Source organism: Bicyclus anynana, chromosome 4, assembly GCF_947172395.1.
Source record: "Bicyclus anynana chromosome 4, ilBicAnyn1.1, whole genome shotgun sequence".
Lineage (NCBI taxonomy): Eukaryota > Metazoa > Arthropoda > Insecta > Lepidoptera > Nymphalidae > Bicyclus > Bicyclus anynana.
In genome coordinates, this window is record NC_069086.1 from 16,813,552 (window position 1) to 16,830,674 (window position 17,123).

General features: G+C 35.9%; 1 protein-coding gene across 9 annotated transcripts in view; it reads left to right on the plus strand.

Annotated features, from left to right (window-relative positions):
- The window catches only part of LOC112052039 (neuropathy target esterase sws), a 52,476-nt gene that overhangs the window by 4,124 nt on the left and 31,229 nt on the right, over positions 1-17,123 (plus strand). For 4 of the 9 annotated variants that reach the window (XM_052881372.1, XM_052881377.1, XM_024090933.2 and 1 more), the window contains exons 2-14: positions 205-286; positions 3,774-3,982; positions 4,868-5,054; positions 6,908-7,053; positions 8,062-8,190; positions 9,377-9,457; positions 10,115-10,177; positions 11,600-11,722; positions 12,341-12,445; positions 13,278-13,370; positions 14,310-14,441; positions 15,498-15,594; positions 15,918-16,126. In XM_052881372.1, coding sequence (XP_052737332.1) covers positions 205-286; positions 3,774-3,982; positions 4,868-5,054; positions 6,908-7,053; positions 8,062-8,190; positions 9,377-9,457; positions 10,115-10,177; positions 11,600-11,722; positions 12,341-12,445; positions 13,278-13,370; positions 14,310-14,441; positions 15,498-15,594; positions 15,918-16,126 — 1,656 coding nt within the window. The remainder of the gene's footprint in view (positions 1-204; positions 287-3,773; positions 3,983-4,867; positions 5,055-6,907; positions 7,054-8,061; positions 8,191-9,376; positions 9,458-10,114; positions 10,178-11,599; positions 11,723-12,340; positions 12,446-13,277; positions 13,371-14,309; positions 14,442-15,497; positions 15,595-15,917; positions 16,127-17,123) is intronic. The other 5 variants (XM_052881375.1, XM_052881379.1, XM_052881373.1 and 2 more) reach the window with 4 other exon arrangements.

A 17,123-nucleotide genomic window follows, 5' to 3' on the forward strand; every position in this document is an offset into this window, starting at 1 on the left:
ACCATAATACGAAGAAGGTTGTAGGATATTTGTTGACATGTTTATTAGACTGTAGTGTACAAAAACATATCCCAGCAGAGTTATAATACTTGTGCAGTTAGGCATGTTGCAACTTCAGAACAGAGTAAAGAAATTCAATGCATATTAATACAAGAAAGGTTCTTCATCTTTAATTTTTTTTTAATATGTTTTCCTTTGTTGCAGTTACTTTGGTCCTTCTGCGGATGCGTTGTAGTTTCTCTGTTAGTAATAGTCTTCTACTACTATCGGCGATGTCGGACAAAAGGTGACGTATTTTAATTAGCTTTTTAATCATCATCATCATATCAGCCGATGGACGTCCACCGCAGGACATAGGCCTTTTGTAGGGACTTCCAAACATCACGATACTGAGCCACCTGCATCCAGCGAATCCCTGCGACTCGCTTGGTGTCGTCAGTCTACCTGGTGGGGGGTCGGCCAACACTACGCTCAGTAGTGCGGGGTCATCCCATCACTTTGGGACCCGAGCGTCCATCGGCTTTTCGAACTATGTGCCCCGCCTATTGCCACTTCAGCTTCGCAATTCGTCGAGCTATGTCGGTGACTTTGGTCACCGACATAGCTCGACATAGGGTGACAGAAGCGGATCTCCTCATTTCTGATTCGATCACGCAGAGATACTCCTAACATAGCTCGTTCCATCGCTCGTTCCAATCCTATGTGACTCTGAGCCTTCTTATGAGGGCCATAGTTAGCGACCAAGTCTCGGAACCATAGGTCATGATGGATGATTCTGAGGTTTTTAATAGCCCAACAGTAATGGCGTCGGAATCATCACCGAGAGGTTGTGGTTCGATCCACGCCCGTTTGAATATTGTTGTACCCACTTATTCATTTCCGATTAGTTGAAATAGAATTAGATTATTAGACATATTATAAAAGATGTGGTGAATATACTTTATTATAAAATTTATGACTAATTTTACATTGTAATTTAAAAAAATTTAATAAAAAAAATTCAACCGACTTCCAAGTCAAAAAATAACTAACTAAAAAGCAAAAAATAACATCTTACCTATGTGCTACCTTCTGATCAGTTTGAAGGCGGTGCCAAGCCAGTGTTGTGTTTTAATTAAAGCTGTTTCTGAAAGAACCACAGAAATTTTGTAGTTAAATGGTGTTTAATTAAAACATCACTGGCTTGGCACCGCCTTCAAACTGATCAGAAGGTAGCACATAGGTAAGATGTTATTTTTTGCTTTTTAGTTAGTTATTTTTTGACTTGGAAGTCGGTTGAATTTTTTTTATTAAAATTTTTATTTTTTTATTTTTAGTGTTAGCATACCTACTGCGTGTGTACAGTCACAACCTATCTAAATGGAAAGTTCTTATCAATACAAAATTATCAAGTCCAAACCCAAGGTAGCTACTATGAGCCGTCGAGGAGTTCTCTTCACTGTGCTTCGTCTTCATCACCAGACCCTTAATACAGTCACAATCCATCTAGGTGGAAAGTTCTCATCAATTCAAATTTATCAAGTCCAAACACAAGGTAGCTACTGTGAACCGTCGAGGAGTTCTCTTCACTGTCCCTCGTCTTCCTCATCAGACCCTTAATACAGTCACAATCCATCTAGGTGGAAAGTTCTCATCAACACAAATTTATCAAGTCCAAACACAAGGTAGCTACTGTGAACCGTCGAGGAGTTCTCTTCACTGTCCATCGTCTTCATCACCAGACCCTTAATACAGTCACAATCCATCTAGGTGGAAAGTTCTCATCAATTCAAATTTATCAAGTCCAAACACAAGGTAGCTACTGTGAACCGTCGAGGAGTTCTCTTCACTGTCCCTCGTCTTCCTCATCAGACCCTTAATACAGTCACAATCCATCTAGGTGGAAAGTTCTCATCAACACAAATTTATCAAGTCCAAACACAAGGTAGCTACTGTGAACCGTCGAGGAGTTCTCTTCACTGTCCCTCGTCTTCCTCATCAGACCCTTAATACAGTCACAATCCATCTAGGTGGAAAGTTCTCATCAACACAAATTTATCAAGTCCAAACACAAGGTAGCTACTGTGAACCGTCGAGGAGTTCTCTTCATTGTCCATCGTCTTCATCACTAGACCCTTAATACAGTCACAACCCATACAGGTGGAAAGTACTCATCAATACAAATTAATCAAGCCCAAACAAAAGGTGACTGCTGTAAATCGTTGACGAGTTCCATCGTCTGTGTTTCGGCTCCATCATCAGACCAACTCCAAACCTTCATAAAGTTGTAGTGGTTTAAAATACCTTATGGAAACACTAACAAACGCACTAGCCGTCTCTACAACTTTCAAAAGTTCCCCTCAATTTCTCCAGGATGCCACCATCAGATCCTGACATGAAAAAAATGGGACCACCCTGGAAGTAAACCCTTCAAAACAAAAAAAGAATTTTTAAAATCGGTCCATAATTGACGGAATTATCGCTGGACATACATAAAAAAAAAAAAAAAAAAAAAAACATACATACAGCCGAACGTAGAACCTCCTCCTTTTTGGAAGTCGGTTAAAAAGTGCGAGTTTCGAATTCACCTATATTCTCAGTATAACATCATACTATAGAAAGAGAATGATGGATGGATCGATACACTCGAAATTATACAAAACATCGTTACAGAATAGCCCTTCTGGTCACTATCAATATCATTGGTTAGTTATTGCTGCGGAGTCAATAGTCAAAAATAGTCGAAGTCAAACAGTTGCCAGTGACCTTTTTGGCACAGTTGGTAATGGTTTCGATACCCATTTCGGGTTAGTTTAGGCTTCTTCTAAATTGGCTCAGTTCTGGTCTGGTGACTAGTTACCACCCTATCGGTAAAGATGTACCGCCAGACAATTTAGTGTTCCGGTACGATGACCTCTACCAAGTTAGCCCGCTTCCATCTTAGATTGCATCGCCGCTTAACATCAAGTGATATGGAAGTAAGGCTAACTTGTCAATCTATAAAAAGGCTTGGTTAGGAGTGGGTACGACAATAGTCCAATAGGTTGGGTTTGATCTCATGACCTCTTTATGTTGAATCAGCAACTAATCGTACTAGCTATTGAGGTTCAATATATTGTGATTTTTACAGAGTGTAATTAATAGACAATAAGCAAATGGTAGATACACCACTTACAAAACTATTTAAATTGGTTTTAGATAATAATTAGTTGGTGTATCTACCAATTGCGTTTTATCCATTAATTACGGGACATCCTATGTGTGTATGTACAACCTTATTCTATTGGTCACGCGATAATGTGAGATTAACATTGTTTTGATTTTCATTGATTTTAAGATCGAGCAAAGAATTCCGAATTAAATAATTAAAATAAGTTTAGAGTATTTTGGGTTTGTTTGTTTGTTCAATCACCTCCACGTCTAAACATATGTCAATGAAATTTAACAGAGATTATAATATGGCATGGCACTTTACCCAATATTCTACAAAAATCTACAGGCTCCGCTCTCGCTAGTAATCAACATGCAAACGATTTCTTTTTAAAGAAAGAATACAATAAGGAACTTAAGCTAACTTATCCTAATAACTATACAAATCATGCCCACGTGGAATGGTGGCAAAATTACCGGCTGCATTTCCGCGTTGGACAGCCAGGCTGATCCTTTGCGCAAAAAATGAGCCAGCCCTTCTGTTATCAGTCGAGGCAACTAGCCGCGGTGAAATGATTCTGAGGAACTTTTTTCTTAGCATTTCTACTCTATGGCACAAAATTAATATATACATTACATCACAGAATTATCAGGAGGCACAGGCACCACTGCTACAGGCGAGCCGGCCAAACGATTCCGAAAACGAGACAAGATGCTGTTCTATGGTCGACGCATGCTGAGGAAGGTGAAGTCGATCTCCAACTCCGGGCAGGGGAGAAAGCGGCGAGCCGTCATGCGGTTCGCGAGGAAACTGCTGCAGCTGAAGAAGGAATCTGCTCCTGAACAACTAAAGGTAAAATATAAATAAATTAATCTCTATTCTAAATCATCATCATCATCATCATCAACCCATTTTCCAGTCAAGGTTGAGCAGTGTTGTCAGGGGTTCGGCTTAGGCATTGTAAATAAATTTATATAAATCAGCTAATGTTATAAATGCGATAGTAAGTCTGTCTGTTACTTTTAAACGTTGAACCGATTCCGAACCGAAAATCCATGGTTCCTGCCAAGATGGGATTGGAAGATACCACAATACTATATGCACGACTCCTTATTGTGCAAACAGTATTTGGTTAGATAGCGGTTTTTCTGGTTGCCCTGCCATTGGTTGAAATTTGTCAATTTTAGTTACACTTTTCTCTGGTTAGTTGACAATAGATTTATAAGTTGTTCTGCTGATTCTAAAAAACGCCTAAGACTTTTCTTGCACCTGAGCTTTTCCCAGGAATCTGTATGACAAAATGACCTACTAGATTTATTAGCAGTCCAATCTAGGGGGTTGCTATTCCAGAAAGAGTCCATCATCCTCACTGAATGCATCTGAACTTTCTATACGTCTTATGAAGTTTAGCGTACCTTATTTTTAATTTTGTCATTGTCTGTACCATCTGTAAATGCCTTAAATATCCAGGTTCTAGATCTACCGGCGGAGTATCTGGAGAAGGAGTTGGAATTCGGATACTTTGAGAAGCCGATCTTCTTGATGCTCTGCAAGCATACAGATATACTCAATAGTTGTCCTTGGGCCTACTTTCCAGTCTTAAACATGGCAACATTGTTGTCTATTTTTGTCTGTCCTTCCCACGTGTAAACGGCTTTGCATTTTCTTCTCCATCTCTCTTGTGACTGTGAAAAAATAAGCATGATCTTTCCACCTGAAAACGGTTCTAATTTCCAGGTTCTAGAACCACCGGCGGAGTATTTAGAGGAGGATCTGACGAGCGATGACCGCGTCCCCCCAGACGCCTTGTACATGCTGCATAGCATCAGAGTGTTCGGACACTTTGAGAAGCCGGTCTTCTTGATGCTGTGCAAGCACACAGAGATACTTAACCTGCCCGCTGGCTCTTTTCTGTTTAAAGTGGGTGAGTAGTTTTAATGTTATAGTTCCCCTATTTCAGGAACGCGGTATGACTTTGGATGCACAATAAAAAGTAGTAGTAGTAGTAGTACGAGTAATAGTAGTTAATAGTAGTTGTTTATGATTGTAAAAAGGAGTACCTGATGGTAAGTGATGATGCAATCTAACATGGAAGCGGCCTAACTTGTTAGGAGGAGGATGAAAATCCACACCTCCTTCGGTTTCTACACGACATTGTACCGGAACGCTAAATCGCTTGGCGGTACGCCTTTGCTGGTAGGTGGGTTACTAGCCACGACCGAAGACCTGGACCAGGACCAGACCAGAAAACCTCAGTCGCCTCATCCGGGGATCGAACAGATAGAATAGATAGAGAGACAAAGGAATTTAATATGTTTTGATTGGCTAGAGAAACAGAGTTTCGACAGACAAATAAGGGTTTGGTTTATTCTTTAGGTATAAAACTTTATAAATTATAAGAAAAAAATCTTTCCGCTTCGTTTGCGCAAATTTTTATATTATGGCAATAAAAAGATGCTTGATGTTGATAGGGGTAATTTAATTGAAGGACTTATCGTTAAGTCTAACCAATTAAAGTTATTACACCCAATGTTGTAACTAAATCTGTGCCTCAGATCAATTTAAGAATTTATTATAAAGGCGTGTGTGTGTGTACGTCTGTGTGTTACTCCTTCACGTCGAAACTACTGAATGTACCGGTTTGAATGAAATTGGAATAAAGATAGAATATACTATATACATACCTAGATTACTATTTATTCCGTATTATATCCGAAAATTAAGTTGAGCATGACTATGTACCCCATGCTATGGGCATCATAAGAAGGCGCTGCCCTAGCGTATTTTTATGTAAGTTGGCTGGAGGAGAACGCTCATAGTGCTAAAACTGCCATTGCGCATTTTGCTTTTGTTCTGATTTCTTGTTACATTTTACATATTCTTGTGTGAGCAATACAGACCCTATCTCTATCTATCTATTCTAATAATAATTTATATATCTATCTACCTACGTAATACGTATTATAATCTATCTGTCTGTAGGTTTGGGTGTACTCTTCTATAACAAGATCCCCAAGACTGTGATGGGCCTGCCAATGCATAACTTTAAGCAATGTGTTAAAAACACTTACTTAGTCGAGGTGACTACAACATTGATGAGTTCCTTAATGTTAAAGGTGCTTGAAGACCGTTAGGTCAGCTTCCACCTTCACACACGAAGTAAAAGTACAAGAAATTGTAATGTTGTTATCATTTGTAAATAACAATACTGTATGATTTGTTTTTCAAAAGAGCAAGAGCAAGAGTTTCATGCCGGTTCTTCTCAGCAGAACCTGCCTTCCGAACTGCCGGTTGAATCTTTACAAATAGTCAACTGGCGTTTCAATAGTGCTTGTAAACTGAGCCTACTTGAAATAAATAAATTTTGATTTGATTTTGATTTGCCTACCTATTCTTATGTAATTCTTTATGGGTTACTTGGGATAGGCGGGGAGTGACTTGAGTGGAAAAGGGGAGTGTTTGTTAACAGACAAAGGTACCTTTAACCCTACACACAACGTTCACAAGTGCGTGACTTCACTCAAGGTCATTCTCTGCCATTTTAGGGTCTTATTTTGGTTACAGTTTTATTTGTTAATTAAGTTGTCCTGACAAATGTTGTGAACCTTTGTTCGATATTAGTTTTTCTTTAAATCTAATCTATCCACCTATTTCATTTATTTTCATTATATTTCATTTCATTTTGATTTCAAATTTTCATTTCATTTCATACTAATCTATCTATCTATCTACATATTCTGATCTATCTAATCTATATAATCTTGTTCTTGATCGCAGGAGACACAGACGAGAATGTATATGTGGTACAGAACGGTCGAGTCAACGTGTACATAACCAACCAAGACGGCACCAGTCTGTCCTTGAAGGTGGTCCGCGCGGGCGAGAGTGTTACTTCCCTACTCAGTTTCACTGATGTGTTGACGGTAAGTTAACTGTTATCATTCATCATTATTGGGCTCACTGTTATCATTCATCATTATTGAGATCGAGTCTCCTAATGAGAGGGGTTAGGCCAATAGTCCACCACGCTGGCACTGGCCCAATGCGGATTGGCAGACTTCACACACGCAGAGAATTAAGAAAATTCTCCGGTATGCAGGTTTCCTCACGATGTTTTCCTTCACCGTTTGAGTCACGTGATATTTAATTTCTTAAAATGCACATAACTGAAAAGTTGGAGGTGCATGCCCCGGACCGGATTCTAACCCTCCGGTATCGGAGGCAGAGGTCATATCTATCTCTTTGTTGGAGCACTTGCTATATAGCCTGTTGTGGGAGCACAGGAATGAAGTATAGACCATGTTACTCGCTGATAATATAGCTTTCCTATGATGACAGAATTTTTTAAATCGATCCAGCCTATTCATATCTAAGAATTACTTACAAATAATCAATTCTTACCTTTTTTTAATATTAGTTCAGATTTAATTTTGAAGTAACTCACAAGAGTGGGTACTACATAGACTAAGGACATACAGTATCGCAGAGATAATATAAAGTTAGTGTTTGTAAGGTAAATATTTGTTTGTTTCATTAGACTTATATCAGGCTTTTAAAAGTATTTTTAATTACAAATATGAAACCTTTATATTGTATTATAATCTATTAATACAGTAAATGAGGCTAATTGTTGCATGCTAAGAATCTGTTAATGTAACTGTTTCCGATTTTTTATTAACCGGAATTAACTTATCATCTAATTTTTACAATTTTAATATAATTTTTTAGGTAGTTGCAAATCAACAGTTAATTCATTTTCCTCTTTATTTTTAATAAACTGAAAATAATGAAAAACATGGTTTTTATTGATTAGCTGAAGATTTTTGCATACATTATGCATATTACTAAATTGACCTTTGAAAAACAAATTCAAGATGTATTTTAAAATAACGCAGAGGTCGCAAATTTTATTGGATTGTAAATTTTTTCAGGGTCATTCTCAACCATACAAAACAGTGAACGCCAAAGCTCTAGAAGATTCTCAAGTGATAAAGCTGCCCATGCGCGCTTTTCAGGAGGTTTTCAAAGAATATCCCGATATATTTGTTAGGGTTATACAGGTAATATTAATATTTTTATAAGCTTTATATATATATATTATTTATATGTAAATTAAAAAAAAATGCAAAATATAATACAAAACATGATTAAAGACATTATAAATAACTTTAAATAGTTCAAAAAACTAAAACCTCCATCACACACTAAATATTACAAATATTGGATTTAAGTCACGTGACAATTTTTTTCGTATTCCTGACAGCAAACCCTTTGATATCCATATCACGGGGGTGGGTTTCAAACAACCAATCCGCCATCTTGGGGGGGCGCCATTTTGGATTTAGTTTTTTGTTTTTTCACAAATTAAGTTGAAGCCCTGCCTCCTGTTCTAGTTATTACTGTGTTACAGGAGACAGAGTGTGATTTGTAATGACGTTTCTTAGCTAGTCATGTATTGTCATCAGAACTCAGAGCGTGTGCAAAATTTCATCCTATTCGAAGACCGGGAAGTGGGTCAAATTCAGATTCCAAGATTTTCTTACATACACAAGTGAAGCTAATGTAAAGCGTGTAAAAAAATCCAGCACTACCATTGCGGGGAACTTTTAGTGTCCGAGGAACAGTCAGGGCTCCAGAAGTAGTCCAAAAAGTAGTCAGGGCTCCAAAGTGAAAGAGGTTCTTCACTCTGAAGCCCTGACACAATATGCCCCGATTCTAGAATAACTGCCTTCTGTGTCCTCCCCAATCAAGCGAAAAAAAAAGCGAAATTTTCTTAAGAAAGAAGCTTTTCGCTATAGGACCATTGACTGAAACGACAGTCAATCGTTAGGTTTTATAATCATCAAACTAAATCGTACTAATATTATAAACGCGAAAGTTTGTATGGATGTTTGGATGTTTGTTACTCTATAACGCCGCTACCACTGAAGGGATTTAGCTGAAGTTTGGAATGGTAATACATTTTACTCTGGATTACATAGGCTACTTTTTATCCCGAAAAAATCCATGGTTCCCGAGGGATTTGTGAGAAACTAAATTCCGCGCGGACGAAGTCGCGAGCGTCCGCTAGTATTTTTAAAGGCACACTGGACCATATAGGACCGTCGACGACGTCCATATACGACATAGTTCTATATTTATTAAAAAAAACCTACATGCAGACGAACCTAGAACCTCCTCTTTTTGGGAAATTGGTTAAAAAGAAATTGAAATTTTTTAATACGTCGTTTATTATCCTACTTACAGATTATAATGGTGCGCCTACAGAGAGTGACATTCACCGCACTGCACCAATACCTCGGTCTCAGTGCTGAGTTGGTTAATCCAGTAAGTATTCTTTACAATCAATTTTTAATAGGATATTGTACTCTGTAACGGCCATATTTATAAACGTGGATTAAGTTTTTAACCTCAATTTTCTTCAAAGTAAAGTGAACTTTACTTGCTAGTGATGAAGTCCACTTTGCTTTGAAGAATTGAGGTTTTAATCTTAATCCATGTTTATAAATATGTCCGTAAAAGTGTACACATAAGATAGCTTGATTGTCAATTTAATGGAAAATGTAGCTTCTGTTCATAAAACTATGAAATTAAATTTATGATAATAACTTCATTTATTTCAAGTACAATTGTTTATACTAACTAAAACTAGTTTATGAATGTATATTTTTTTGTCTGATTCTAGTTTAAAAATAAAAGTTACAATTGTGTATTTCATTTAACTTAATTGGTGGAATTAAAATTTCCATATATGTTTTTACCTAAAACACTATTGATAATAACTTACATCTGTCAAACTTACAGAGCTCACACGTAATTGTTGTAAGTCTTTGTGTATTTTTATGTATAATAAATAAATATTTTACAATAATTTTGTGACTATAAATTGAATACACACTAAGCAAAAACCGAAACAAGAAATTTTCATTATATATATTTACGAGTATATGGATGTTATAAACTATGTCTTTCTTCATAATTAAGAGCGAGCGACATTTAAGGCAGCATTTATGGCAACCGATCTATCCACCACTATATGAACAATTGGTATGTCTGTTTTGTGTGGCAATACATCAAACCATAATAGACAATGGTTATATATGTTAAAAAAATGTTATGTTGTAAAATACGTTAGTTTGTAATCTCACTCGCGATATTGTAATCTGTCGATATATTGTGAAGTGAACATACTGATTACAATTTAATGTGTTATAAAACGCATTGAAACGTATTGGCCACCACTCCGATTTTCTTTCTTCTTTTTTCTTTGATTTGTCCTTTGTATTTTTTTCATGCCCGCTGTAATATTTTTGTAATTCTATGGTAAATTCATCCTGATTGACAATTTAACGGTTTCACTTCTATAGATTATAATATACCGAATAAAAAACGATAAATTGTAATACGTATCTTTAGTTCACAATGTGATGGCAGATTGTAATATCACGAGTGAGATTATAAACTAACGTATTCTACATACTAACGGTGACATATACATCAATTGTTTCTAATTTCCGATATCTATCTATTTTCCGCCACTAATTTACGAATACCACATTAAAGTATAAAACGTGTATTTTCTAAACAAGTGTGATTCATCTTAAATTCTCAAGCCACAGAGTCTTCTTCTTCTTCTTACCATAATATATAAATATATATATATAGCCTATATTATATAGGCTATATATATTTTATACTCAAAACATACCGGGAGATGAGTGGGTCACACGCTAGTATATTTCATATAAAAAACATGACATTTCATGAGACAAACTCTATGATATCCATTACCGCATGAAAATATTGAATTCATGTTTTGATTGCGTGTTTGATTAAAATCGTACATTAGATATATATTTATTTCATTGTTTGGAACACACCATTATGAGCTGTTTACAGTGTATTTACATTGCAATCTACTGTTTTTCAACAGTATCATATAATTATTTTTAGGGTTATAATGTAACCCTATTTTCGAAATAAAAATGTCTCCTACGTCTGCGTCTTAGTTGTGATGATCGGAGAAATTAATGCACACTCTGGACCTTTTAAGAAAGCTCTGAATCCAGCAGTCGAATGGAAGAGCTTGGTACAAATGCGTCAAGAATTTAAAAAGTAATTGAATTTGTAGCGAATAAGCTCCGAAACTATTGGACCGATTATAAAAAATCTTTTACCAATGTAAAGCTACATAATCAGCGAATAACATAGGGAGTTACGCTGCTGAAATCATCATATCAGCCGATGGACGCATGCATAGGATGCAGGACATAGGCCTTTTGTAGGGACTTCCATACATCATGATCCTGAGCCGCCTGCATCCAGCGAATCCCTGCGGCTCGCTTGATGTCGTCAGTCAACCTGGTGAGAGGGTCGACCAACACTGCGCTTTCTAGTGCGGGGTCGCAATTTCAGCACCTTGGGAAGGGGACCATATTTTAACAAAAAACAATGCATGTTTGTATATAGGGCCGTGACAAAAGACGTCCCATGACAACGGCATCGCCGGGCAAGACTAGCAAGATTGTGGTCGACTGCGGTACCTCCATGCATTCGCCACACCATAGCGAGAAGAACCTTCTAGATCACATGGTGAGAGTTCATCGTTTTACATTTTGTGTGTGCTGATTCCCATGCATCTTTTGATTCGTCGATGAGTTTGATGATATTTGAAACATGTGTTAATAAATGAAATGCTTTATATCGGCTTACAAAAAAGTTAAACTTAACCAAGGCGTTATTATGATACTAAAACTTACTTAAATTTATGCCTATTATCAGATCGACTTGTCAGTACATGAAACAGATCAGTGGATAGTTAATATATTATATAGTTAATGAATTAATGAATTTCAATTTCAGGTCTTAGGTCAGGGTAAATTGTGAATATCTTTCCAGATTAATTAGTACAGATTTTTTTGTTCAGTATAATCCCTTTAGATTTGTAGCTGTCTTCTGGAACTGCAGTATATTGGTCCATAATTATATTATTTCGACATAATTTTTGAAGGATTTGTTTTTCAAAAAATTGCCAGGATGTAATCAAATTTTTCACACATATGTACCTATAACCCTCTTTTAGCAATTGGGGTAAACATGTGTGTGTGTGTGAGTGTATGTGTGTGAAAGGCATGTTTTTCAATCGATTTACTATCCACATTGCGAATGTGATTAAATCGACGCTAATATGTAAAGCATCACGATTAACAGCAGGAAGGTCACCAGAGCTCGTCGCCCATCCACATCCAGGGCAGGAAGCCGCGCCCGGACATGGTCCCTGACATTACGTCTAACACCCCACAGAACACTCCGCAGGTGAGATTACTAACACTGCCCATAATTTTATACTTTTGGTTTTTATTAACCGTGTTACTCCATATTGTAATGTGTTTTATAGTAGAGGAAACACCTCGAGCATGTGCTAGAACTTGTGACCTTGAGAGTAGGGTTAAGGGATCTCTTTAGAATGTATCAACACTCACCTTCGATTTTTCATGACATTTCTCCATGCCCACACTAGACAATTTATGATAAATAATAATTGTAACACAAAACATTATTGCACAAAATAACTAAAGTGACTGGCAGCGTGACAATGTCGACGCTGCCTAACAAACAACTGAGCTCAAGATATCAAATACCCTCTTATTTATGCCAACACTGATATCTCCCCTCTACAATAACATAAATAATGAATTTTAGTACCAATTAAATAAAAGATGAGGGTATATATTTCTAATGCCGGATCTTTGACCATATTAAAGAACAGCCCTGCATTCTGTAAAGTAACAGCGCTGTGACATCGTTTACTTCCATGGCAACTTTGTTGTTAGTGACATTAATTTCGTCATCATTAAAACATAAAATTCAAATTCGACTATTACGTGTTACTGGCGAAAGATTCATCGGTGAGTGTGAAATAGCAGAATCACGCCCCAAAAGCCATAGTGAAGACATATCGTGTAGAAATGTAATGCAAAAAATACGAAAGTCTGAATTAAATCGTTTTAAAATTAAGATAAGAACAACTTCAACTTCTGCTAAATCGATCTATCGTTCACTCTTTGTGCCACGATTGTGGATTGTATATTTGATTTTTCAAAAGAAACTTAAAAGGGTTTTAAATATTTCTTGTATGTTCCTTTAGCAACAGCCGGACGTCCAGCCGACTTCTTCATTCCAAAGAGCGAAAGAAGGATCTTCTTTCAAGAAGCACAATACAGATAATATGGATGAGCAGGTAATAACTGTTATGTTAGAAATACTCTAATACCTACCAAAAAACAACTTTCTATGCTTTATTTGCCTATGTTAGCAATTGTTATTTTGTCTTCTTATTTATTTTAAATCCAAGAAATGTGTCATTTGCGAATAACATGTAAATAATATTCTAGAATCTTCAGCAAATATTGGCTCTATTTTGTCGAGAAATCTCCTACTATGGTTAATTTTAGGGTTAAGAAACTGATGGATCTGGCTGGTGTTAAGTGGGAGACATTGTCTCGTTCTCTAGCAGGCTTGACGAGGCATTAAAATTTCATATTTCTCTGATTTAGAAGTATCGGTGTTTCCACTGTAATGAGGCCGACTCAAAACTGAGTAGGCATGGGTCAGAATCAGAATCAGAATCGTTTATTTGCAAGAAACATTAAATTTAGTTATACAGAGATGTTCTTATGTATTAGGTAACAATGTTTCACCATTAATAGGTATACTAATGTTTAATTAATAAAATTAAAATATATAGGTTAAAATGAAATGACATTAAGTTTAAAAGGAATATAATTACAAAAATTTTTTTTGAAGCATCAGCAAAGTACTCTTCTATGGAGTAGTAACATTTTTGTATTAGAAACTTTTTAAGTTTTTCTTTAAGTGTAGGTTTGCTGATGCTTCTGTCTGCTAGGTGTTGTGGCAAGTTCTTATAAATTTTAGGAGCCATGTGAAAGATATTTTTGTTATATTGCGCTGATGAATGTTTTATGTAATGAATTTTATTTTGTCTTCTTGGATTATTAGAAAATGTGAAGAGGGTTTCATTTGATTCGGTCCGATCTGTCATAACATATGATATGGCAAATGTTCTCTTGAAACTATTATCAAACATGCCCTTTAAACTCATATGTGTTATTTCTTCATAGAACATCTAAAGTATATCAACAAATGAACTTTTCAACAGGCTCTAATTCAAATAGCAACGGAGGCGTTCGTCAAAGAGTTGGGTCTTGACAACGATCAGATACTCAAAGGCAATGTCCAAGTGAGGGATCTACCGGCCGGTACTTATATCATGAAAGAGGAAAGTCATAAGGTCAGTTTAATTAATTTCTCATTATTATTATTAATTGAAAGAAGATATCATTAACAAAGGAATGTGATAAATTCAATAGTTCCTCTATTTTTTTATAGTCCTATATTTGTTAGGTGTGATATCTTCTTTAGTGGGTTTTTACGAACGCGCAATTTAATACATACATTTCATTATCATAGTTTTTGCAAAATACATCAATATAAATATTTGTAACAATAATTATATTGAGTAAAGTGTGTCCTTGGCTTGTAACAATTCGAAAATAATTATTTATTGCATAGAGCATAGATGATAGAGATTGATAAAATGACAGATTCAAAAATTACTGATTACTTATCCATTCCATTCTAATCATAACTCTCTATGCTATTCTATCCCATCTATTATTTTGGTGTAAACAAACACGTTTTGGACAAATTAAATAATCATTTGAATACTCTGCCAAAAAACTCTTTTTAAAACGTTTCGTCTTAATTTTTTCAAAGTAAAAAGCTTAAAAATCATTCAAAGGACAAATATTATCTAGTTCATGGCGTCTACTTACAGTTCATGGTCTCATTTATTTAGCATCTATATTAATATATTTCTTCGATTCCTCCAAAAGCTCTATTACAGTATCACGGGGGAACCGGAAATTGTTCAGGTATTTGAGTGAATTTTACGAGAGTGATGTGTTTTGTCCATCTGTACAAGTCTCAAGTTCAAATTAACAGTTTTGATTTTCGCAAACATTAGTTATCTACATTTTTTAAATAATACCTACTCTTCAAATTTGTTTACCACTCTTGTTAATTTGTCATTTATGTGATGACCATTTCAGTGACGTTTCAATTTCAAATTAGGTCCATTTTAATGTATATGCATTTTGTGATGAATTATAAAAATTGAAATTGTGAAATGTAATTAGTTTTAATTGTAATGCAAAAAACCACTTTGAAAATTTTACATAAAATTAGGAGTATGATTTAGTATTTGTACTTGTAATGCGTGTTCCCTTGTCAACGTGTGTTGTTTTGTCAGTTGCCTAGATGTTAATAATATTTTGTTTCTGTGCAGGACGTAGCTCTAGTGTATTTACTGTCGGGAGCTTTGCTCGTATCGCAAAAAGTGGCTGAAGGTGACGGTGAAGTTCACATGTTCACCGCATACCCTGGTAATTGATAATTTAGTGATTTTTTGCAATGTTTTTAATGAATTTCTTCCTTTTTACTTTAAATACATGAAATGTGTCAATTGCGATTAATATCTACTATTTACTTAATTAAATCAAATAATAGGTCATCAATATAAACCAAAAATGAAAATGGACCCAGTATTCATCCTTGTGGCATACCTCTTAAATTTATAATCTACTTTTTTAAACTCCTTGTTAGAAAGAGGAGGCTGATATTTTAGATTGGACGATACATTTTTTACTAAAATTACACAAACATCTTGTGTAGAATATTTTATTAATGCAATTTTTCTTTAAAACAGGTGAAGTAGAAGGTGGTCTAGCAGTGCTGACGGGAGAGCCGAGTTTCTTCTCCATACGAGCGAAACACTTCTCTCGCATAGGGCTCCTGTCTAAGACCACAGTTTACAGCATTATGAGAGAGCGGCCTGCGGTTGTGCTACATATAGCCAATACTGTTGTACGGAGACTGTCACCGTTTGTGAGACAAGTGGACTTCGCTTTGGATTGGGTAATTATTATTTTCTTTGACTACTAATCTTTAAGAATTATGTTTAATAATTGATTAGCTTAAAAAATATTCTCTTTCTACAATGTTATATTACTTTCCATTTCATGGTAAAACGTCGGTAATTGTGTCTAAAGTTGATGAAATACTTTGTGTCAAGAAATTGGCTCTTCGATTGGCACATCTTTTGTGTACTTACTGTTGCATTTAGTACGTCCTAACGTTTGTTGTGATTGGAACTGATTTCGAATCTATACTAATATTATAAAGCTGAAGAGTTTGTTTGTTCTTTTGTTTGTTTGAACGCGCTAATCTCAGGAACTACTGGTTCGATTTGAAAAATTCTTTCAGTGTTAGATAGCCCATTTATCGAGGAAGGCTATATATTACCCCCGTTATATAATGATTTATTTATTTTGCTATCATCCGCGAAAATTCGGCGAACCCATGCGACAACGTCACCCAGGTCCGACAAAATACTCTCTACGTACGTTTCACCCCGAAACCGGAGCATCCTCAGGAGATGTTGACTCTACAACGTGCAATTGCAAAGTGTCGTTTTCGACCTTTGCTTCGTCTTTTATAGACCAAAAAGTAGGTGGGGCAATAGGTGGGCGTTGCCAAGATACTCATAATATAAGCGATTTATCTCGCATCGCATTCAAACATTTTTATTAGTGGTGACTTTGATAACTCTATTTGTTCATTTAATAAGGTAATTCCTGACTTATTATGTTTTATTATTTCTAATTGTTCCAAAACGCATAGTCGTAGGCCTTTATTGCAAGTGTGTAAAATGTCATACATATGATTATCTGCCAGCTTATGGCCAGTATCTAGGAGATGCTTTGCAAAGTGCGACCTTTGTGGACGGTCATTTCGAACAGCGGATATGTGTTCCTTGTAACGTGTATCAAAATTCCGACCGGTTTGACCAATATATGTTGCATTACATTCAGAACATTGCAATTTATATACTCCCGATTTATGTTGCTTTTCT